The sequence below is a fragment of the Lagenorhynchus albirostris genome, chromosome 11, assembly GCF_949774975.1.
Source record: "Lagenorhynchus albirostris chromosome 11, mLagAlb1.1, whole genome shotgun sequence".
Taxonomy (NCBI): domain Eukaryota; kingdom Metazoa; phylum Chordata; class Mammalia; order Artiodactyla; family Delphinidae; genus Lagenorhynchus; species Lagenorhynchus albirostris.
Window position 1 is genome coordinate 17,181,491 of NC_083105.1, and position 24,381 is coordinate 17,205,871.

Below are 24,381 nucleotides of genomic sequence, written 5' to 3' on the forward strand. Positions count from 1 at the left end.
ACCAATGTAAGTACATAATCTGAATGAAGAGAATACAAGAGTTATTTAGGAAGCTATTTAAAATTGATGAGGAAGAAACTCTGAAACTGCTCCATCAGGAAGTAGAAGATGAGAAAGAAATGAAAAATTAAAGAAGAGAAAGGCAGAAAGCAGCCCCCTATCAGAAAGAGTAAGAAAAATGTGAAGAGAAATTTAAAAGCTGCAGGCAGTTTTGAAACAGATCGAAAAACAATGTAGAAGATGTGAAAATGCTTTGCTCTGTTTGACAAAGTAAAAATGGATTGTTTTAGAATCGAAGAAAGTGTCGCTTCCTTTTAAATATCTCTGTGTTTTTAAATTTTTAACCTTGGACAGTCATTGCTCTCACTAACTTTTTGTTTTTTTGGTCTTAGACTTTGTTAAGCCGTCTTTGTGCATGATGGGTGTGGCACCCACATGGAGTAATATTTATTGGTGTTGGCTTGTTGCAAGTACAGTATACTAGATTGCTTCAGATTTCTTTCATTAAAACAAGCATCCCCAGGCACCGGGACCCGAGGGTGCTGGCGGAGGTTCCCCCTTCCACGCACATACCTTTATTTTCTTGGGAAAGCACAGAGCTCCAGGCTAGCATATTTTATTTTTCTTTGCTTTAAGATGTTTCTTTTCTCTTGTTCAGAAGTAAGCACTTTAAAGGATCTTTTTGGACTCGCCAGCAATGGTAAGCATCTTCTGTGTTCTTGGTATGTGAGTTTAGTATGTCTGTGGGAGGAGATGCTGAATGAATGTTCTTGCCTTTCAGCCCATCTAGGTGCTAAAATATCTCTTTATTTTTAGAGCATGACCTCTCCATGGCAAAATATAGCAGGCTTCCTAAAAAAAAGGAGAATGAAAAGGTACGAATACCTACCTTCCATTTTTCACTTCATTTACTTAAGCTCCTTTTATGTTTCCCTATTGTGAATTTATGGCATTGAGGGTGTCCTGATGAATTCTTTTTTTTCTCCTGTACATGGATTTAAAAAAATAATATATTTATTTATTTATTTTTGGTTGCGTTGGGTCTTCGTTGCTGCGCATGGGCTTTCTCTAGTTGGCGGCGAGCAGGGGCTACTCTTGGTTGTGGTGCATGGGCTTCTCGTTGTGGTGGCTTCTCTTTTTGTGGAGTATGGGCTTTAGGCGTACAGGCTTCAGTAATTGCAGCACGCAGGCTCAGTAGTTGTGGCTTGCGGTCTCTGGGGCACAGGCTCAGTAGTTGTGGCACACGGGCTTAGTTGCTCCGTGGCATGTGGGATCTTCCCGGACCAGGGATCGAATCTGTGTCCCCTGCATTGGCAGGCAGATTCTTAACCACTCTGCCACTTGGGAAGTCCCTGGATTTTTAAAATATTTATTCCAAATCTCATAAGTAGACTTCTTCTCTGTTCTAGCTTTTTTCAAACTGGTTTATTAAATGTCAACTTGGAACCATTGTAAAATGATAATCACATAATGATTCTAACTTAAGCTTGATAGCTCATATGGTTATCTGACTCACATATACTTGGGCACTTGAACTCCTTGCCCTGAATGTTGACTCTGATTTTTTAACTCATGCTCTCTAGCTTTTTAGCTGCTATAGATAATATCGAATATTTTCAGGCATATAGCTTTTACTTCTGTTCCATGATTTCCTGGGAGTACAATCTTATGAGAGAACCAAAATAGTTATGGCTTCGAATGCACGCTGCCATATTGTTTTCCTAAAGGACTGTAGCTCTTTGTAGTGCTACCAGCAGAAAGTATTGTCTTCACCCCAGTGCAGCCTCACAAACACTGAGATGCCATTAATTTGGTATTTTTAATTTGGAATTTTTAAAAACTTGAGGTGGAATCTCATCTGTTTTTTATTTGTCACAAAAATTGTTCTAATGAATAAACAAACATGTTTTGAAGTTGCATGCTCTTACAGAATTGCCACTTGCTTTGGACAACTTGATGTTTGTTTTCCTTTCCCCTTTTAACCAGGTGAAGACTGAAACTGTAAAGGAGGTGGCAGCTGCCCGGCGGAAACAGCATCTTTCATCCCTTCAGTACTACTGTGCTCTCAACGCGCTGCAGTACAGAAAGCGAGTGGCCATGATGGAGCCCATGCTAGGCTTTGCCCACGGACAGGTAGGGTGATCCCTTTCCCTGAGGCGTCAGACCTAAGCCAGCTGTGGAGAACAGCATGTCATTCTGCTGACGTAGCCCTTAGGAGATACTGAGGCATCATCAGAGAAAGAAACACAGGTGCACAGCCTCCCTAGAAATTTCTGAGATTCAGCACTTGGAGAGCTTCCAGAGGGGCTGGGTCATCATTAGTTGGACTTACTAGGCTATACGTGCAGGAAATGATGGCTTTGATCTCAAGACTCCTATGGGGAGGAGCTGGCATGACCCTTTGTGTCGGATTCAGATGAAAGCCAGGCCTGGTCCAGTTTCCTGAGAAGCAGCTGACTCCCAGGTTGGTGGAGCTAGGCCTACAACCCAGGACTCCACACGATCCTTTGCTGCTCGGTGTGGTAAGGGTCACCCTCAGCTGGGCTGTTCTTTAAAGATACGTTGCTGAGGTTATTGCTGGCACCTGGGCATCTGGGGCGTGGGGAAATGTTGCCATTGCCTGGTGAAGTCTCTGTAGAATATTTATCTGGCTGCTTCCTCCCATTTCGTGGGCTACTGAACGTTTGTTTGCAGGGAGGCTCCAGTTTTGGGATGGGCCCTTGACCGTGCGGCACTAGCCCTCACCCTCCATCCCTGCCCTGCTTTAGCCCCACTTAGGTTGACCCCACTTAGGTTGACTTGGGCATGTGAGAAACACAGCTGGGAACCTTCTCTCAGTTGACAATCTAGGAACAGAAAGGAATGTGAGGAAGCAAAATGTTGAGAAGAAAAAAAGCAACTTAAAAAAACCCACATGTGAGCATCTATTTTTTTAAATACATTTTAAAAATACATATATTACAAAAGAATACAGTATCAGTTTCATTCAGGGAAAAGGAGAACAAGAGAGGATCTTTAAACATCTAAGCTCAGCTGTCTGTCTTCTTCATATGGTTATTTTATTGTTGAGTGATAGGGACACTAAGGTCAGCTTGGTGTCTTTAGAGGTAGTATTTAACTAGAGCAATAAAATCTTTCTGTGTCAGCTGAGTAAAGCTGGATTAAACCAAAAACTAGCACTGTGCAGCTGTGGGCTTCAGTCCTCAGCAAATCCTTGGGAGCTTCCCCTGCTTCCTCATAATGGGCACTGTGTCCACACGTGTATACTCGCTCACTCTCTGTCACCCTCCCCTCTCCTGTTGCACCTGTGCCCCTGCCGATGTCCTTGCTTTGTTAGAGAATGCCAGTACTCCTTTGCTCTCTGTGATTAATACCTCCTTTCACATCTGTCCTCCCTGATTGACATTTCTTGCCTTTGAAGCAGTAATTCCTGCTCAATTGGAGACCCTGAGTCAGGGAGGGACCTGGACTCAGCATCTCAGAAGGATGAACTGCTCCAGGCCTGATGGATCAGTGCTTGGGGAGCTTGGTTGTTTAGAGGAGGGTCTTCACAAGTCCTAAAGGACGGGTTTGATACTGGCTGGTTTCACTCGCTTCCATGGCCAAGGACTCCACCACCTCTCCCAGCCTGGACACAGTGGGGAGGACAAGACATTGGGTGCATTAGCACCAGTGTAGCCCCCGTGCCTAGGAAGTCAGAACAGAGCACACCGTCGTTGTTGGGTGGTGGCAGGAGCATTTTTGAGGACCGAGGATGGCATGTTTCATTTTTCATATGAAAAGTATGCAGATTTCAAGACAGAAGACCAAATAAAAATCTCACCCTGCAGACTTTTTAATCCTGATGAAAACTATAGTTCCTTCCTAAAGACCAGGTTGTTGTCTGACACCATGAATCTTTGGGATGATTCTAAAGCATTTGCTGTCCTACTGCCTCATCAGCCCTCTTTAACCAATGCCCATTGAGCATCTACTTTGTCAGTTGATGGTCATATGACCATAGTACTTCCTGCTGTTCACAAAGGGCCATGAACTTAGGTCTTTGGATGATGTTGCACTGAACGAGACTTCTCAGCACCACCCACCTTAGTGGAGGTGGTTTGACTCCATTTCTTCCTTCCGTGGCCCTCATTAAAGAGGTTTCCAGTTAGACCATGATTCATTCCTCAGGCCTTCATACAAACTGAGGTTTTGTTATCTGTGTACAGGTTCATGAGAACACAAAAATGAACTCTAGTGTCATATTTACAGGGTAAGTACTACATAATGTGGCTGTAGAAGCCAGTGTCGTATCCCTTCCTTCATCCGTTCATTCATCAGGTATTTTTTAGGGATTGCATGAGCCCCTGCCCTAGGCATTTACAGAGTAGTAGAGGAGCTAAGACATGGACTCAGAGTATAAATTCCAAGGAGTTCAGGGAGGGGAAGGAGAGAAAAAGCCACCTTGATGTTGTGCACTTAGAAATGTAGAATGCTTATTTAACAGACCTTGATATTCAACATTTCAGGGACTCAGGATGGCATTTACAGTGTTGATCTCTGTATGGTTCAAAGATCATGGGGCCAGAACATCTCCCTGCAGGTATACCTTGCATTAGGATAATCATGATCATCGTGTTTCTGTACTGTGAAAACTAAGTACCTTGGTGTACATACTTCCCCAGGGTGTCTGGGGAGCCAGGTGTAAGGAGTCAGACTGTGCTGATGACACCTACTAGCCTTCTAGAGGTGAGAGGTCGATCTCCATGCCCACCACCCAGGGTCAGGGCTGCTTCCAGATCAGAATGCTGGGGAGTAGCAGGGGCCTTGTCCCCCGTGTCCAGCACCTGTGCAGTCCTGCTGTGTCCTTCTCATACACAGTCACTTTGAAGTTGATGTCTGGGTTGGAAGAGCCTTTTAAGGATCTTCTGCCCGGTCTTCCCTCTGCAAGATCGCAGCCAAACCACCATCCACACAGCCTGTGTTCAGAGCCGCACGAGGCTCGATGAGCAGGGGCAGTCGGTGGTGGCCTTCACTTCACTGAGAGCCGCACGCTGCTTGTCTGCTCCTTGCTGGTGCTGTGCATGTCACTGGTCACCAGTTTAGCCCCTGGAGATGCAAAGGTGAACAAGACCTAATCCTTGCCCTCAAGAAACCGTTTACTGTCTAGAATTCACACAGGAAAAAGGCTGCTGATGATAATATCAAAATAATTATCAGTAGTAATTATGGATGAGGTGGTATGTACCAAGCACTTATATTATCCCTGGTCTTTACTGCCTTGCAGCAAGTTAGGAGGCTTCACCCTCCTCCCTCTACAGATACACCAGGGGCTTTGGGAGTCAATCTCAGCCAGTGAGGTGGGGCTCAGCAGAGAGGCAGCAAGTGCGTGAGGAGGGGCCAGCCAGTGTCTGCTGCCCCTGTGCTCTTAGTCTCACATGTCATGAATTCATCGATCACCTTTCTTAGACAATTTTCAGAATATCATAATTATATCTTTCAGATTAACTTTTTTAAGAAGGGAGCAGAGATGTTTTCCCAAAGTATGGACAGCTTCTTAGCCTCCGTTGCAGACATGGTTCAAAGGTAATGCTGCGCTCCGGTTTGCATCTCGTGTGCCTTTTGCCTCTCCTGCTGAATCAGTCTCTCTGGGAGGTGGGGGGAGGGCCCCAGAGAGCCCCCTGCCCCCTCCACTCCATGAACGCTCAGAACAGCGCCCTCCTCTTAGCTGCTGCTCTTGGTGTGGTTGAAAAGTCATGATTTCTGCAGTTCTTGACCCGTGTGGAGCCAGAGTCCTATCTACTACATTAAAAGACTAAATAAAAGGTGCTTTGTGACCGCCTGGAGGGGTGGGATAGGGAGGGTGCGAGGGAGGGAGACGCAAGCGGGAAGAGATATGGGAATATATGTATATATATAACTGATTCATTTTGTTGTGAAGCTGAAACTAACATACCATTGTAAAGCAATTATATTCCAATAAAGATGTTAAAAAAAAAAAAAAAGATTATAATGTCCGCAGGAGTACTTTCCCATTAAGTCCAAGTTCCTATTCTTAGGATCTCCTTTTGTTAATATTCGCATTTCACATGCTATAAGCCTATGAGTCCAGTTTAGAAGAGATGCTTGCTTTTTTCTTTGAGAGCCAATAGGGTTAGCGGCCAGAAGTGCTGCAACTTTTCAGGAAACTTAACATCACATTGATTTATGATAGATAAATAAGGCCTTAAGCCTTTTTTTGAATTAATTTAACAAACTGCAGTTCAGCCTTGCAAATGTTTATTTTTAACAAATACAGTGTCATCTCTGCAGACTGTCCTGCCCACGTTTAATTAAGGCTGGGGCTGCCCTGAGTCTTCTTGCTTCCTGTCATCAGCGTCTGCGGTAGTGAGCTCGCGGGAGGCGCCCAGGCGCTGCCAGCACCAGGCTTATTTCATTAACAGCGCAGACGTGTGGTTCCTTGAGTACTCCTCATGATTCCTGGAGTATAGAAATAACGCCTCTCTGTATATACGTGTGTAGTTGATAGGTAAATATACAAAACAAGTATAAGTATAGGATTTTGTGTGGAAAAATGAAGAGAAAGTTGTTCATTTTCTTGAGGATGTTGCATTTCAAAATACCTTAAGGAGGCCAAGCAGTAAATTTATTTAGACAGTAGTTTCCGTAAAATGCTGAAGATAGAGAATGAATCCCAAGGAAGACCAGTGCTGAGCATCGTACAGGCACGAGGGGAGAGCTGTGGTTTAGGAAAGCATATATTCCTTCCTGAAAGTCCCTGAGCTGTTTTCTTCCTGATCGTTGGATGCAGGTTAGATTTATAATTATGCTAGAAGGCAATTTGTGAAATCCGAGCTCCGTTTCCTGCCTTTTAATTTGTTAGCCCCTGGAGGGTTAGGAGAAAGTGAGAGAAGGGAGCCTATTAAATTGTCATTTAAAAACCCTCTCTCCCTTGTCTCTCACTGTCTTTCTCTTACCTTCCTTAACTCTCAGAATCCCATGGTTTTTGTTTCTGAGAGAACTACCTGTGCTTCAGATTCTTTTCATGTACTAGATTTTTTTATTAACTGGTGGCAGGACATTCATGCCCATTTCCGAGATGCTGCAGTGTGTATCTTTCCACACATCCTGCAGCCTGTGTCCTCTCTCCTTGTCAGTGTCTCTCTGAGCCGTTACTAGGCCACCAAAGTGCAGCACCAGCTGTTCCCACAGTTTTGTGACCGGCATTGAAAGCCCCGGCCACACAGCCTGCTCCCGAGGGCCGGGTCTAGTTCTGTGAGTTGTGCTTCTGCTGCCTGACCAGGCACATCTTGTTACAGGGGCAGCAGGCAGAGCTCCCAGTGGAACCTGGGAGCACAGGAACCTCCTGGTTCAAACGGCTGAAGCATTCAGCTAAGAATTCTAGTTTTCTTATCCCTTACGTTGTATCCTGGTGAGTAGATAAATACTGCTGCGCCTGTGCCACTAGGTGGGGTCTTGCTGCCACATTGCTGGGCATCAGCAGCCAGCCAGCCCGAGTGGCCAAGGAACAACGTCTAGTGGTGGCTCTGGGCTCTGCAGTCCTTCCCCGGGAGGTGGATGACTGGTCTCACTGCGTCAGGGTGTGAGAGGATTCAGAACCCAGCCTAAACCCAGATGGGTGGCATTTCACACCACCCCACAGTTCCAGGGGCTTTCCTTTCAGTCCCTACTTCACAGTGATACACTTCAGGCTTTTTTCTTGGCTCCTTCACACACACACACACACACACACACACACACACACACACACACACACACACACACACACACACACACACACACACACACACACACACACACACACACACACACACACACACACACACACACACACACTTTTTTAATTAAATGAAACATGATTTAAAATAAAAATCTTCGAAGGGAACAGTTGAAGGGAGTCACTTTTCTACCCTGTTCTTTGAGTTCTGGGAGGCTTGGATTAGCTCAGAGTTTTTTGTTTTTTTTGTTTTTTTTTCGGTACGCGGGCCTCTCCCTGCTGTGGCTTCTCCCGTTGCGGAGCACAGGCTCCGGACGCCCAGGTTCGGCGGCCATGGCTCACGGGCCCAGCCGCTCCGCGGCATGTGGGATCTTCCCGGACCGGGGCACGAACCCACGTCCCCTGCATCGGCAGGCGGACTCTCAACCACTGCGCCACCAGGGAAGCCCTAGCTCAGTTTTTGAGCCTCCCTGTATGGATCGGGGAGCAGAGGGGGTACAGTTACTAAAAACTCCCTGGAGTTGTGTGCATGGTGTCACTTTGGTTCACATGAGGGCTTTTCTGGGGGAGACAATCCTTACCTTTCATCAGATCTTCAAAGAGGCTCCTCACAAAAGCTGAAGGACCTAAGCGGTTCTGTATACTTCTGGCTCCCTCCGTCCACTTCTGTACAGCTTAACTTCTTTTTTCTCATTCCATTCTCAGCCTTGGCAATGACAACCCTGTTAAACTAATGAAGTTTGTTGGTGGAGCCCCAGATCGTTCCATTCAAACATCAAAATAGCCAAAATTAACTTGGACTGACGGCTTGCCTTAGGGTCGCATTAAACAGGATACAGGTGGTATACACTGAACCTCTAAGAGGAGCATCTGGAACACACAAGCCCAATCTCACTCACCTACAGAACGCTTTTGAAAGGAAATGCTGAGGAGCTCACTCTGTAAAACACTAGACTCGCTAGCCCCTAGGGTGCCTCCCGATTTCAACATCGGAATTCAGTCCTACCTCCTTTACACAGTGGAGAAGTGGAACAACGCCTCTAGAGTTTGTTTTCTCGGATGGAGGGCGCATTTTGGCAGACTATGTTTAGGACTGTCACCCAGGCTGTCACCCCTGGGTGGGGTAGCTGTTGAGGCCTCACTTTATGGGGAGAAAGGGCAGCTGCTTATTTCAAGCTAAAGCTTCCAGCTTTTCCACGCCTCAGACCATGGGCAGACGGGCCGGCCAGCCTGCACCGCCTCAGGGCAGTTGTGAGGCTCTCATATAAGGAAAAGCATTGCTCTTGGCTTTGCTGTCGCGCCTTGGTACCACCTCCTGGTCACCTTCCGGTCTCCAGTGGCCGTCCCCACCATTCCTGCCTAAACCTGGGGGTGGGGGCCACAAATGACTGCCATTTCCTTCTTGCCTTTCTGGCTCTTTCACAGGCTGCCAGCACACGCGGCTCCTGAGGATGGGTTCATCTTCTAAAACTTGCATCGACAAGTCTGAGACTGGATACCACTGTGTCAACAGAGAAATTATTTAGCTGGGTTCAGGCATCGTCCAGTGGTATTCGTTATGCTCTGTTTGAAAACAACAGTCATATAAACAATTTGGTAGCACAGACCGGAGTCCCTGTGATCTCCAGCTTTCAGAGCCTCGGAGGTGGAGTGTCGTGCCCCCCTGTGTGAGGCAGGAAGCCATGGGGAGGCTCCACCATCTGCTGTGACAAGTGACTGACCTGACACCTTCTGTCTCAAGCATCCAGGTGGAACTGGAAGCGGAAGCGGAGAAGATGCAGGCATCCCAGCAAGAATTACTTTCTCTTGAGGAAGCTGTTTACACTCCAGATTTCGATGTGGCTGCACCCCAGATCAACAGGAACCTCATCCAGAAGGCTGGTTACCTTAACCTTAGAAAGTGAGAGTTCATTGCCTGCCTCCTTTTCTAAAATCTGTGTTCCCTGGGAGTGGCTAAAAAGCACCTGTTAAGTACCCCATCAGAGGGCGGGGGTGTGTGAGGTTGGGTTATAGCTCCCGCCACAGCGCCCCTCCTGCCTGGGACATAGGAAGTGTCTGGGCCGAGGTCCCAAACTGCACTGAGAGATGGGGCTTGAAACAGTCTTGTGAGTAAGAACCCAGTCAGTGCGTAGACTCCCAAGACACCACAGGCCGCCCCTCCCTGGTCACCATGGCCGTTTGACATAGACTGCTCTTAACTGTCATCATCCTAGACCATTGAGACCCTTCCCCAGACCCCCTGATGGGTGAGAGCAGTGTGCCGGTGATGCAGCACTGAGGCCAGAGTCTGAGGGCCAGGAAGCTTCCAGAATCATCTAGGTTCATATAGACTGAACCCCATGTTTAACCCTCAGGTTTCAGATGTTCACTGTGAATTAAAGAGGTGCCCAGGTTTGACTGTGTCTGAGAGCAGGTGGGGTTGTTGTCAGGTGTGGTGGTGAGCTCTGACTTCGGTCAGACATCCTGGCCCAGCTGGGCCCCGCTGCCCCGGCATTTCATCTGTAAAATAGAGCTGAAGATTGCACCTACTTCATAAAGTTGTCTCAAAGATTGAGTGAGGTAATTCCTAGCAGGTATAAGTACTCAAATGTTAGCTGTTACCATTATTGAGGCAGGAAACCTAGTGCCCCATACATGGTCGATACTCAGTAAATACCGAATCAAATAAATATATTTGATATCCCCCAAGTGGAGGATGTGTGAAGAGGAATTGCCAGCTGTTTTCTTACCAGGTTAGAGCCTTTCAGAGGTCTGTAAAGCGCGTTGAGATCACAAGCCAGAGGTCTCCTTTAGTTCTGTACAGATAGAAAACTCCACAAGGTTCTGGTTTTATTTGCCAGGAACTAGATTTTTCTCTTGTAAACAGCCCACAGAAGAAGCATAACATGTAGCTGGAGCAGAACCCAATCTGGTATAAAGTGCCCAGGATTCTGGGGTGTGCGCTGTGGCCGGGGTAACCCTGGTCACTCTAACTAGACTTAGAGCAGTTCAGCTCTGTGTCTTAGAGAAATGATCTTCCAGGTTTTCAGTTCCCGATGGTGATGGACTAATTCTGTTTCCAGATCCCGGCTTTAGAAGCCAGAGACTGGCTGCAGTGGGGGTGGGCGCCCCCTGCCCCCACCCTGGAGTTGGCTGTGGACCAGCCTTTCCCGTCTGAGCAGAGCCCATCAGCTCCCAGCTCATTCAGGCTAACCTGTGCCTCTCCTGCTACTCTTTGCACTTGAATTCTTTTCAGAGAAGTTTTGCTTTAATGTAAAGCAACACATTATTTCTAAAATGCTACCAATACCCATAAAGAGGCAGCAAGACTGAGGTGCCTCTTATGCTTCCCAGGACTAACGAGCTTTTCACAACACAATTCTTACAGTAAAACAGGGCTGGTCACCACCACCTGGGAGAGACTCTACTTCTTCACCCAAGGCGGGAATCTCATGTGTCAGCCCAGGGGCGCCGTGGCTGGAGGCTTGATCCAGGACCTGGACAACTGCTCAGTGATGGCGGTGGACTGTGAAGACCGACGATACTGCTTCCAGATCACCACTCCCAATGGAAAAGCGTAGGCCACACGGGTTTTATGTGGGAGGAAACAGGTGCGGTGACGCCACTTCTGCCAAGGGCCTCCTCGGTCACTCCCCTGTGCCAGCCCTCCACAGGGGAGGCCCCGTTCTGGGTGGTGGTGACCTTTCGGGAGGGTGGTTTTATGTCCTCTTTAAGCAAGCACACATGACCATATGGAATCCAGCCTGCCTTATCTAAGAGGTCCCAGAGAGGATTTGTCTGTGGCTATGGAGAGGAGGTGACCTCCACGTGTAAGACGGCGATAGGAGCTGTTTGTCAGCGGAGACTCAGAGAGGGGTGGGGCCATAGCCGCTCCTCGTCTGTCCTAGACAAGCCTTTGTGTCCACATCACGGGGTCTGGGGGCTGACGGGGAGAGTGGGTGCCTGCCTGAGGAGTCCGCTTCCCCAGCTGACACAGGAGATGTGAACAGGACATGCCGCTGCAGCAGAGTTATTCGTCAGCACTCTGTCCCCACATCTGCCGTGCACCTCGGGCCCGGGAGAGGCCATGTTTGCAGAATGGCAGCCGTGTGTCATCACAGTAGATCCCATCCCAGTGGGACCCCCTCTCACTTAGAGCAGTGGTTTCAAACTGCTCCAAGGAGTTTGGAGCCCCATGAAGTGCTCCAGGCTTCACCTGCTTGAGGGAGAGGAGTGGCCCTGTTCTCAGTCAGAGCTGCTCTGCTTGCGTTTGCTTTCTCTGTTGGGCTTCTGAGTTGAGATTTTATTTGAACAATAGCACATTCATGGGGAGGGGGCAGCGTTGGTATGATGTAGACCATCTCTTCTCCCAGAATGGCAGAGCATTTTTAGACATCATCCTTCCTCTCTGGGTGATGGCAAATGACCTGGGAACGAAGCTTCTGGATTCTAGTCACAGTCCCAGGCAGTTACTTAACTCCTCTGGGCCTTGGTTCCCTCAGATAAGAAATAGGGATAAAATCCATGTTCCCCACCTCCCACAGATGAGATGAGGAACAAAGGGACTGGCAGGTGTGGAGTCCCTTTAAGAGTGACGCCTTCACAGAAGTAGAGCAGAATTATTTGTGTCTTATTCCTGGCCCGCTGCATGCAGATATTCAGTCACTGAGGTCCAGGAAGCACTTACTTAGATGTACTTTATTTCAGGGGAATAATCCTCCAGGCGGAAAGCAGAAAGGAAAACGAAGAGGTAAAGGTTTTGTTTGTTTCACTTCTGTTCTAGTATAGTGGGTGACTTTGGGATTCAGCACGTTTTTTTAATGTCATCTACAGTGGATATGTGCAATAAACAACATCTCCAGACAGATCTACCTGACTGACAACCCAGAGGTAATTCACAGCTGCCCTACATGCGTCTCAGCTCTTTTCTCAATGTGAAAGGTAAGCGTCCACCTCTTGGAACTGAGCCTGTCTTCCTCTGGATTTTTAGGCAGTCGCCATCAAGTTGAATCAGACGGCTCTGCAAGCAGTGACTCCAATTACAAGTTTTGCAAAAAAACAAGAAAGCCCTTGCCCCAGGTAACTAAAGGACAGAAAAAAACTAGCTTTCGTGGAGCCAAACTGTGTAGTAGGGATTTCACCTGTACTAGGAATTTCATCTTTACAGCACCGTGGTGTTCAGCCCTGCTGTACAGCAGCAGTAACTCTGACCAGGAAAGGGTAAATACTTTGCCCATGTTCACACCACAAATGAGGGGCCGAGTCAGAATTCAAAGCTGTCTGCTTTCCATGTCCACCTCCTTCCCCTGGACCATGCAGCTGCAGCCTGAGCACATAGGACATGCACTGAGTATCCTGCTAGTCAGGAGTTCTCCCCACATTTCGTATCAGCATCAACAAAATCATGAAACCAAAACAAAATTTTTTTTAAATAAGGAAGAAAATCACCTTTTGTGTGTCCATGTTATGGTGCAGGCCTTATCATATGTGCATTTGTTTCACATATATATTTTTCATATTTTCACATTTTTCGTAATTGTTCCTTTACACACTATCCATCATTTATTATTATTGACTATTTGAATATTTAGTTTGCTTCCCCTTCCTTTGTTTGCTCTTGTCGTTTATAGTGAGCATTTTCACACATACAGCTTTCCTCGTTTTGAATACTGCTTTAGGATTTATTCCAGGAATGCCATCTTAATGGGAGTTTCCATTTGATTAAATAATAGAAGGTTGTATTATCTGTTATGCTAATGAAAGCATGGCATCACAGTGCAAGTTGAAATCATGACTGTATTAGGCCTCCATCTTTAGTGGCATGGTAGAAAGAATCCCATTACATGTTTTACAGATACTGTCTAATAACTCCAGAAGAAAGTTGTCAGAAAGCTCAGAGTGGTTGAGTAACTTCCCAGGGTCTCAGTGCGGTGCAGTGTGGAGCCAGCGCTCGCACACCCAGCCCTGGGACGCCAGGAGGAACGGCCCGAGAGAAAGCAGAGAATAGGCTGAGTCCGATGGTGAAAGAGCTAGGTGCCCTGCTGAGGAGCCACAGGCAGGGGAACAGAACTGCAGGCTTTGACAAGAGGGGAGGCATAGTCAGAACCGGCTGGAAAGACTGCTGGGCGGCACCTTCTGGGAGAGAGCAGGTGGGGCGGGAGAAGGGAGGGCAGCGAGGCCCCACGGGATGTCCCTGTGATAGTAGCTGTGAAACAGAACATGAGAACCTGAGCAAAGGGAATAAAAATGGGGACGAGGCAACAAGTCTGAGAACACTCCAGTGCCATAATTTAAGGGTAACAGTTTACACAAAAGTAGCATGTTTACTAAGTGCAGCTTTAAGGAAAGCACTTTATAAATGGAAATGGAAATACAGATCTGGCCAGTGGGGCTAACCTGTGAGCATTGTACTGGCTAAATGTGTCTGTCTTCTCTCTGTAAAGCCACACAAGTGTTAAAGGGACATAGTGGAGAACCCTGCACTAGACTTGGAGTTAGGCGACATGGTCTTAATAACAGCTCTGAACACAGCTAGATGTCCTTGAGTGGGTCGTCAGCACTCTGGGCCTCTGTCTCCTCAACTTTGTGATATAAGATGAGAGAAATCAGACCACCTCCAAGGCCTCTTCCAGCTCTAAAATGCTGTCTTTCTGGGGTGTAATCAGAAGGTGTGATTGGTTTTCTAAAAAAACAGTCTGCAGCTAAGATTTATTTATTCTATTGTTCTACAATAGAATAAGTAAATCACATTCTTAGAAAGGAACCCATAGAAGGGATACAGAAGAATCCCTAGGAAAAAAAAATGACTGTAGCCAGACAGCTGAATCAATGCAAAGATCGGAAGGGTGACAGATGTGGCTGCCAGATGATGGCCCCAGAGCAGTGGAGGGCCGGGCTAGCATCTCTCTTAGGGTCAGCTCATTAGGAATAAAGAGGTGTTTTGATGACAGTGGGAGAATGAAGCAGAGAAACTCTGTTCTTGGGAACAAACTGCCGTTCACTTCCAAGCAGATTTCCTACGTGGCCTTCCCTCGTTCTGCGGTTACTTATATGTAATATTCATTCACTTATCCAGCTGTTCAACAGATGTATGTTTCCAGGCGCTGAGCTAGATCGTGAAACTTACAGACTTGTAGGAGAAGACAGGCAAAAGGTAAACAAATACTGAGTTAAAATACAGGAAAGCACTATTATGTTAAAGATGGGGGTGCTGTCATGGAGAATGAGGAGGAGACCTATTTAGGGCCTGTCTGTAGAGATAATTAAATTGAGAAGTAAGAGATGAGAAGTAGCCTCTCTTGCAAAGAGCCAGAGGTAGTGCATTCCTGATCCCAGCTGTGGAGGCTGAATGGCAGAGAAGAGCTTGGTGTCTTTCAGGAACTGAAAGGAGATCACTGTAACTAGACAGTGGTCGGCAGAGGGAGGTCATAGAGCAAGACGAGGTTGGGAGGGAGGCGGGTAGGGACAGATCATGAAGGAAGTCAGGGCAGGGGTTTGGGGAGCTCTGGAAGGGTTTTAGAGGTAGGGGTGTGTGTGTGAGAGAGTGAGAGAAAGAGAGATGATCCACTTTACATTTTCCAAGGTCAGCTCTGGCTGCTGTGGAGGACACACAAGGCAGAGCTGGGCAAGCAGGTGTCCAGTGAGGAGTCTGTAGCAATAGTCCAGGAGAACACGATGTTTAAGACACAGGTGTCTTAAACGGATCATGGCAGAGGAGATGAAAAGTAGGTGGATTGGGGACTTACTTTGAAGGCAGAATCTGTAGGACGTTTGTTATGTGAGATGTGGAGTGGAAAGAAAGGAACAAACAAAGGATGACCACAGTCTGGGTTGAACACCTTGGCAGTTGGTGGCGATATGACACCACCATGAAGACATGAAGAGTTGGTAGTCAGTATCAGGAGTTCGGTTTATGACAGAAGTTTGAGAGGCTTGTGAGACATTCCAGTGAATTGTCAAGTAGTCAACTGATATATGTCTGGAGGGCAAAGAAAATGTCTGGGCTGAGTCTGAATTGGGAGCCCATCAGCATGGAAGTGGTGGTAGAAGAGGTCAGCTAGGGAGAGTGTAGAGGGAGGGAAGTGGAGCCTGGGACAGAAGTCTAAAGAGCTCCAACATGTGGATTAGAGGAGGAGCCTGCAAAAAACACTTCAGGAACAGCAGAAGAGTAGGAGGAAAACCTATAACGTGTGGCATCAGCACAAACCAAGGAGGAGAATCTCACGGAGGAGAGGTCAATTATGTTAGATGCTTTGGGAGATCAAACGGGATGATGATCCCAAAGTGTCCATTCGAGTTGGTGACATGCAGAGCACACGTGATGCTTTAATTTCTATCATTTCACTCCTCTGTTCGAAGAATCTTCAGTGGCCGCCTACATGCAGAGTCAAGTTAGACCTCACCCGATGGTATTAACAGCCCGGCACCGTCCTGTCTTCCTTGTGTGATCTCTCCTCATACCCACTAGGGAGCCAAAATCTTGGGACTCGCTTCCTTCCCTTGAAGCTTCTACTCACCCCTTCCTCCAGTGCTTCACTTACTGTATCATACTCCTCTCTTAAAGACTGGTTCATAGAGCAGATGTGATTGATTTTGGTTACTGAGGCAGTGTGACACTGTGGGAGAGCGCTGTGCTGGCAGTGAGGAGACCTCAGTTCTTAATCTAGCTGACCCACCGGATAACTGAGTGCCTTCAGGATTACCACTCAACTTCTCTAGAGGCCTGTTTCCTTTTCTGTTAATAACGGAGGTTAAAACTAAGCATCTCTCCTTGCAGTGACCATCTACCATTCTGTCTATTGTGCTTGTATCCATTTTCCATTCATTATGCTCATTCGTCAGCTGATACTATAACAGTTCCATACAACCTATTTTTTTTAATTTATTTATTTATTTTGGCTGCATTGGGTCTTCACCGCTGCGCATGGGCTTTCTCTGGTTGTGGCGAGCGGGGGCTACTCTTCGTTGTGGTGTGCCGGCTTCTCGTTGCAGTAGCCTCTCTTGTTGTGGAGCACAGGCTCTAGGCGCACGGGCTTCAGCAGTTGCAGCACGTGGGCTCAGTAGTCGTGGCTCATAGGCTTTAGAGCGCAGGCTCAGTAGTTGTGGCACATGGGCTCAGCCACTCTGCGGCATGTGGGATCCTCCTGGACCAGGGCTCGAACCCGTGTCCCCTGCGTTGCCAGGCGGATTCCCAACCACTGTGCCACCAGGTAAGCCCCATACAACCTATTTACTTATTGACATACTTGAGAAATTTGCAATACTGATATACAAAATATCAAATGAATGGAAAGATATTGAGAGTCTTCTTATGGTTCAAACAATGTAAGAAATCAAAATACTTTTACATGATTTGCCCCTCAAAGGTTTTTACACTCTAGCTGGGGAGAAAAGATTATAAACATGAAAGGTTAAATTACAGCATTCTGACACTGGAAAAGAAACCCGTGCTCTCCTTTTACGTGCCACAGTCTCAAAACAGTACATGTGGGCACAGTGCTGCTAAGCTCAGGAGGCACATAGAGATCCAAGACTGTCCTCGTGGCTTACTGAGAAGAACCACAGGACTGCAGAGGAAGGAGAGGGTCAGGCTGGCTTGAAAGGCCTAGTGGATGAGTGGCGATTTGAGCTGGTGTTTGAAGTGCAGGAGAGAGTGAGTGAGCAGCAGACCTGCGATGGAGCTGGAAATGAGAAGCACGTGGGTGTTTGGTGTAGCTCTAGTGGAGGATGCATTAAGGGAGGGGAGAGGGAGACCTTCAGGAGAAAGGACAGCCAGGTGGTTGAATGCTAGGCCAAGATGTATTATTCATTCAGCTAACGGTTTTGAGTGCCTACTACGTACCAAGTAATAAATATGATTTAGCTATATAGCTCCCACCCTCAAAAACCTGTCTCAACGAGAGAAAAATACAAACAGGAAATTAACAGGTAATATAATAAGTAGTCTTAACAATGCAGAATGCTGTGCACCAGAACAAGCTATAGGTAATGTGGAGATCTGAGGGATTTTAACCATGGACGTGAACGACATTTTACGAAGATTTATTGGTAGAGTGGGTTAAATCTTCTCCCTTATCTACTTGTAAAAGTTACATCGGCATTCAACAAGTATTCATTTGATTGTAAAAGCTTAAGGTTAAAAGGGATTTAAAAAAATTTTTTTTTCCTATTTTGTACTCCAGCCAGAACATGAAAAATTCAGAGGTGGAAAATGACAAGATTGTTCCCAAAGCAGCAGTCATACCTGAAGCTGAACAACTAATTGCACCTGGAACACCTATTCAGTTTGACATTGTACTTCCTGCTACAGAATTCCTTGATCAGAACAGAGGGAGCAGGTATGGGCTAAGGGGGTTTATCTCTGGGAGAACTGAAAATAAATTTAACATCTCGTGTCCCTACCCACCTCCAGAGACTATCACCTTCTGACTTAGAGTTCAAGTGTCACGTGTCCCTTTAGCTGAAACTGTCAGGATGTTTGACTCTGGCTATTCCCCTAGGCGTATCAACCCTTTTGGTGAAACTGAGGATGAGACGTTTCCAGAAACAGAAGGTAAGTGGCTAGTTCTGTGTACTTATTCTTTCCCCGGCACAAAATGACCAGGGCCGTTGAAATAAGATGTGAAGTCATGTTCTAAAGAGCTTTGACTTGAAATATGAATTGAAATTATGATCCACAGATGTGTGTTCTCTGTGCAGACTCACTAGGACACATGCAGTTAGGGCCACCCTGGCATAAACACTAAGGGGAGGCTGACGGATTTCCTGCAGCTGTCGTACCATCAGCCACATCCATGCCCTTTTTGTAGCTCCTGCAGAGAAATGCTGCCAAATCTAAATTTGCTATAACATTACTGCAAAACAAAGTCCAAGAGGATAAAATCTGGGTGAGTCACAGACTTGCTATTTCATTTTAGAAAACCAAAAACACAAATAACTCATTCTTAAATTTGAAGATGACATGAAAAAAAATGGTATTTAATTTGTTCAAATTCAGATTCTGATTTTTGGTGTTTGATTTACATTCTTACAAGGTACATAAGAACATACTCAGTAGAGCTGACCAAAACCTGCTACTCCCAAGAGCTACACTGACCAAAACCTGCTACTCCCAAGAGCTACACTTCCCAGCCAAGGCAATTTAGAAGTGCGGGCAAGACCTCATTTTAACACAGCCCTTGACTGAAGCCTGAGAATGTCATTGGAATGAAATGCCACTTATTTAAATTTAAAAGTAGGACTTGAGAACTGGCATTCCTTACAGCTTTAGGTAAAAAAAGAAAAAATGATGTTAATCGGCTCTGCATCTAATCTGACTCTCTATCTAGCTGACTTCTCACACAGTCCAGTTTCTTAACTGTCTACATAAAAAACTTCCTGACTTGTAAAAACTAGCTTCATATGGGAGTAACCATTTACAACATATCAGTTATATTTTCCTAATAAGTTTTTTTAACCCTTATTTTTTAGGGGCAAGGATACTCATAGGGAGGACAAGTGAAGAAAAAGTAGGTTCTTAGTTTCAAATGGTGGATAAGTGAATTACTGTTCTTACAGGAAAAAAAAAGGATCTTTTAAACCTTCATGATCTTCCAGGTGTGGCTGCTGTTACTCAGTCTGTCAGGTTGCGTGCCGTTATCAAGAGGCCAACACTGCCAGCTCATTAGCATCAAATAAGCTGATAGTTCTGCAATCTCCATTAGTTTATGGAACGTCATCACTGCCCTTCAGTAATAAATGATGTGCATGATTTGAATGAAACCCAACATCAGGTCTTATTTCTTCAAATACATTTTCTTCTGTAAGAGGACTTTACAGCAGGCCAAAGTAATGAATGAATTTTCTAGTGTCTAGTGGAAAAGCTCTTATTTTCAGAGAAAAAGTAAGATGCATATACTGCCACTTACGTGTAGTCAACCTAGAGTTTTCATGCTAGAAGGATGTTCATGTGGTTTCATTTTATAGATGAAGAAAAAGAGGTGCTTTTCTAGTCTAATGAATAGTTCCAAACAGACAAAATATGGACAATAGGAGATTCAGAGCTTTGGCAATTTGTGGCTTATATAAAAGCAGAGTATTCAGAAGTTTTGGTAGAAAGCCCTCCAGAAAGCAAGGCAAACCCTAGGTCTTCAGCCTGTTCTCAGACCAGCACATGTGCTTCTGGTATGCGCATCGACAGGCAGGAAGTGAAATGATCCTGAGCAGAAAATGCTCTCTTGCAGATTCTCTTTTGCAACAGATGTTTATAGTTCGGTTTTTGGGATCAATGGCAGTTAAAACAGACAACACTACTGAAGTGATTTACGAAGCGATGAGACAAGTATTGGCTGCTCGGGCTATTCATAACATCTTCCGTATGACAGAATCCCATCTGATGGTCACCAGTCAAGCTCTGAGGTACATTCAGTTTCGTTTTCAGATTTTCTTACAGCTTCGACTGATTCCCCTTTGAAAGCACGTTTAACCATCTAGAATGTTCATAGTAAGTAAAGATGCTACTCATGTTTCTGCTGTTTTTTACATTTTGGTTTTATAAGATACATTGGCTAGACGAAGTGCCCTTAAAGACAAGAGCTGATATTTTTAGCAACTGGTATCTTTAGTGGTGAGTGAATTCTACCCTGTTGGGCGTAAAGACGCCATCACTCGAGAGTTACTCTCTGTATCTCAGAGGTTGCAAGTGGAAGGGTTTTTGTTTTTTCTCTTCCATCTCTAAGAGTACTATTTATAAAAATTAAAAACTATGAAAACAGAACATGAGCCTGCCTGAGATAACTAGACCACCACAAGGAAAATCTGATTAATGTTTGTTGGGCTGAAAATAAAGGAGCCAAGTCATGTTAGCTACATGATTTGTGGTTTCAAGTAATAAGATCCATATGAATGATGGCAAATGACAGTCAAGCTGTGGCTGCCATGGGCATTAAGACCTGCGCTGTACAATACTGTAGCTACATGTAACACTTGAAACCTAACTCATCTGAATTGAGAAGTGTTTTAAGTGTAAAACACATACCAAACATTTAAGATCTCATACTATCCCCCCAAAAAAGAATGCAAAATAATTTTTAAATTAATAATGCACCTAGCTGGTAATATTTTCAACCTATTAAAGGGTATTAATTTCAGCTGTTTTCACTTTTTTTGATGTGGCTGCTAGAAATTTTTAAATTACATATGAGGCTTACACTAAATTTCTGTGGGACAGCAGAGCAGCACTGCTTTAGAGCCTTATTCCTGACTTTGGCATTTATTAGCTGTATGAACTTGAGCAAGTTACTTAACCTTTGTGCCTCGGTTTCTTCAGCTATAAAATGAAAACAACCATATCCACACCCCATAGTATTGTCATGAGGAATAAGTGAGTTAATTCATGTAAAACACTTACAGCTGTGATGGGCACACAGAAAGTAATAAATGATAGTTTCAAAAAAGTTAATCAGCAGTTTGGCAAAAATCAGAATATAGTTTCTTCCATTCATTAAAATCAGTCCTTTTCATTTGTTATAAACCTTTTACTGAGAATGAGGTTCTTATGAATAAAGCCTTATATTTATTTAAAGATTTTCTCTAAGTATGTCCTGGACCTTTCATAGGCATTGAAAGCTTTCATAAGCTACAAAGCTTATGATAATCTTTCTTAAAATCACCACCAAAAAGATCAGAGTAAATATATGTAAAAGCAATGTGAAAAACCATAGTACATCAAACAACACTATCCCAAAAAGTGCAAAGACAACCCACAGAATGGGAGAAAACATCTGCAAATCATTTATCTAATAAAGGTATAGTACCTAGTATAAAGAACGCTCACAAATCAACAAAGAAAGAACCCAGGTAAGAAATGGAAGAATGTCTACTTGAGTTGACATTCCTCCGAAGATATATAATTGGCCGACAAGCACATGGAAAGATGCTCAGTGTCATGAGTCACTAGAGCATGCAAATCAAATCCAGAACCACTTCACACCCACTAGGATGGCTGTGGATTTTTTTTTTTTTAAAGAAAGTAACAGGTGTTAGCAAGGATGTGGAGAAATTGGAACTCATTGCTGGTGGGCATATAACATTGTTCAGCCACTGTGGGAAATAATCTGGCAGTTCCTCTGTAACTTAAACATAGAATTCCATTCCTGGGTAGATACCCAAAAGAACTGAAAACAAGTGTTCATATAATAATACTATTCGCAGTAGCCAAAAGGTAGAAATAATCCAAACGTCCATCAAAAGATGAATAGATAAACAAAATGTGGTATATACATACAGTGGGATATTATTCAGCCTTAAAAAGGAATGAAGTACTGATACATATTACAACATGGATGAGCCTTTAAAACAGTATGCTAATTGAAAGACAGACACAAAAAGCCACATATTGTACGGTCATTTATATGAAATATCTAGAACAGGCAGATCTATAGAGACAAAGCATATCAGTGAGAAGCTGCCAAGGGCTGAGACGAAAGCTGAATGGGAAGCGATGCTGTAACAGGGATGCAATTTCCCTTTGAGGTGCTGAAGGTGTTCTGGAACTAGATAGTGGTGATGGTTGTACAACGTTGTGATGTGTTAAATATCAACAATGGTAAATTTTACCATACATATCCTTGTATGGGAATTCATGTTTTGAGACAATTTAGAAGTCACACAGAAAATCAGATCTTAAGCAAATCCAGGTTACCTGATGTAGACAGCAAACTTAAAAGTTACTCACAAAATATGAATGGTTTAAATCTTCATTTATAGAAAAATTTTACAAAATATTTAAAGTTATCCCAACTCGAGGGAAATTGTTGATGATGTAAATTTTAAAACTCATTAAATTCATACTCATTTATAGGGACATAAAAATTTATTTATTTAGCTTTGTAGCTTAAAATTCCATACACATTTTCTCGTTTTCTTAACCACCTCTTTGAAATATGGAGGTTCTTATCCCAATTTTACAAAGCAGTTGAGAGAAGTCAGGGTGACTTACACAAGATCATAAATAAGTAGCCAGGTTGGAATTCAGTCTTAAGCCCTCTGATTATAAAATACACCATGCTTTAACAAGTATAACTGCATACCTTTCAAATTGTAACCATTTGGGGGGGGACAGCTTTATTGAGATATAACTTACATACTGTACAATTTGCCCCTTTAGAGTGTTTTTTAGTATATTCAGATTTGTGCAACCATCATCACAAACAGTTTTAGAACATTTTCATCATCCCCCCGAAGAAAACCCATACCTGTTAGTAGTCATTCCCTTTTCCCCTGCAACCTGCTCAGCCCTAGCCACTAATCTTGCTGTTTCTATAGATTTGCCTGTTCTGGACATTTCATTTAAACAGAATTATAACCATCTTTTTAACAGATTTTTTGTTTTCACTTACGAAACTTACAGCAAATCAATAATAATTTATATACACAATATCGTGTTAGAAAGTAGAAATTTTTATCTATATATAAAATAGCAGTAAATTCTCTAATGCAGTTAATTTTCTCAGAGACACTGATGATGCTTAAAATGTTGTTAAAGAATTTATCTAGAATACCTTCTTAAAGTTACTCCTCCTACACCCAAACTGATAGGGAATAGTTTTGTTAAAATCCCTTCACTGTTGTCTCACCTCTACCCCATGTTTAAAAAAAAAATTGTTAAACTTAAAAGTATCCATTTATCCAGTACTTTAAGGGAAACAGACTGATAGTAAGTGCTGAGATGGAGGCTATATGGAATAAGATCCATCCACATTAATTTTCTGGAGAATTTTCTAGAGAATTATAATGCAGCCTTTTTGGCTAAGCACTAAAATACTGTGAAATTCTCTATTTGCTATAATCTTCCATTAAAGATACCCTGAGGTTTAACTACACAGGTTCAACAAAGGCAGAAATCATGGCACATGCTCCCTTTGGATCGTCACATGGAGCGATCTCACCTTGCCCTCAACTAGGTCTTATATTTTCATATTTCGAGGGGTTTTGTGTGATTTTATTCTGAACTTGTACAAACACATCTAAGGATATAATTTTATCCAACATTTGTGATACAGTGAATCTCTTAAAATTTCAGGTTGATAGATCCTCAGACTCAAGTAACAAGGGCCAATGTAAGTACCCTCATGCATGCTAATTTTAGTGATTACTCCTTAATTCACCTTTGTAGCCACCTGAAATACAAAGTAGGCACTTAGTAAATTTTATTTGCCAAATTAAATGTCACTAATAGTGTACTTTTTTCATGACTTTTGCCATGGAAAATGATCTTGTCTTTTTTAATTCCAGTTTGTTGTGTGATATTAGGTCTATTCCTATTTTTTTCTAGTTTGAACTCACCAGTGTCACCCAGTTTGCTGCTCATCAAGAAAACAAGAGACTGGTTGGCTTTGTGGTCCGCATGCCCGAATCCACAGGCGGAGAGTCCCTGAGCACATATGTTTTTGAAAGCAACTCAGAAGGCGAAAAGGTCTTGTTATTTTCTTCATCTTAAGATTCCATAATATTTCAGCCCAAACAAAGATACTTAGAGGGTTATTTTACACAACCTCCTTGGATATTTAGTTGACTATTCTTCAGGTCCCCATTGAGTAGTTTAGATAATAATACCTCCTAGTAAGGCCCCACCGAAAGAAAACTGGAGTATAATTTCCTTGTGGAAAATACATATCAACCAAAATAGAGTGAATGAAGAACTTAAT

The 24,381-nt window shown here is 44.1% G+C and overlaps 2 protein-coding genes across 4 annotated transcripts in view; one reads left to right on the forward strand and one right to left on the reverse strand.

Moving 5' to 3' along the window:
- Positions 1 to 24,381, forward strand: part of APPL2 (adaptor protein, phosphotyrosine interacting with PH domain and leucine zipper 2) — a 53,160-nt gene that overhangs the window by 25,747 nt on the left and 3,032 nt on the right. For all 3 annotated transcript variants that reach the window (XM_060166567.1, XM_060166569.1, XM_060166568.1), the window contains 14 exons: positions 659 to 700; positions 817 to 875; positions 1,987 to 2,133; positions 5,483 to 5,565; positions 9,459 to 9,617; positions 11,085 to 11,273; positions 12,404 to 12,446; positions 12,530 to 12,586; positions 12,687 to 12,775; positions 17,878 to 18,033; positions 18,196 to 18,248; positions 19,918 to 20,092; positions 23,757 to 23,793; positions 24,009 to 24,149. In XM_060166567.1, coding sequence (XP_060022550.1) covers positions 659 to 700; positions 817 to 875; positions 1,987 to 2,133; positions 5,483 to 5,565; positions 9,459 to 9,617; positions 11,085 to 11,273; positions 12,404 to 12,446; positions 12,530 to 12,586; positions 12,687 to 12,775; positions 17,878 to 18,033; positions 18,196 to 18,248; positions 19,918 to 20,092; positions 23,757 to 23,793; positions 24,009 to 24,149 — 1,430 coding nt within the window. The remainder of the gene's footprint in view (positions 1 to 658; positions 701 to 816; positions 876 to 1,986; positions 2,134 to 5,482; positions 5,566 to 9,458; positions 9,618 to 11,084; positions 11,274 to 12,403; positions 12,447 to 12,529; positions 12,587 to 12,686; positions 12,776 to 17,877; positions 18,034 to 18,195; positions 18,249 to 19,917; positions 20,093 to 23,756; positions 23,794 to 24,008; positions 24,150 to 24,381) is intronic.
- Positions 6,285 to 24,381, reverse strand: part of WASHC4 (WASH complex subunit 4) — an 81,187-nt gene continuing 63,090 nt past the window's right edge. Inside the window, exon 34 of the mRNA XM_060166566.1 lies at positions 6,285 to 6,459. The gene's annotated coding sequence lies outside the window, so the exon portion shown is untranslated. The remainder of the gene's footprint in view (positions 6,460 to 24,381) is intronic.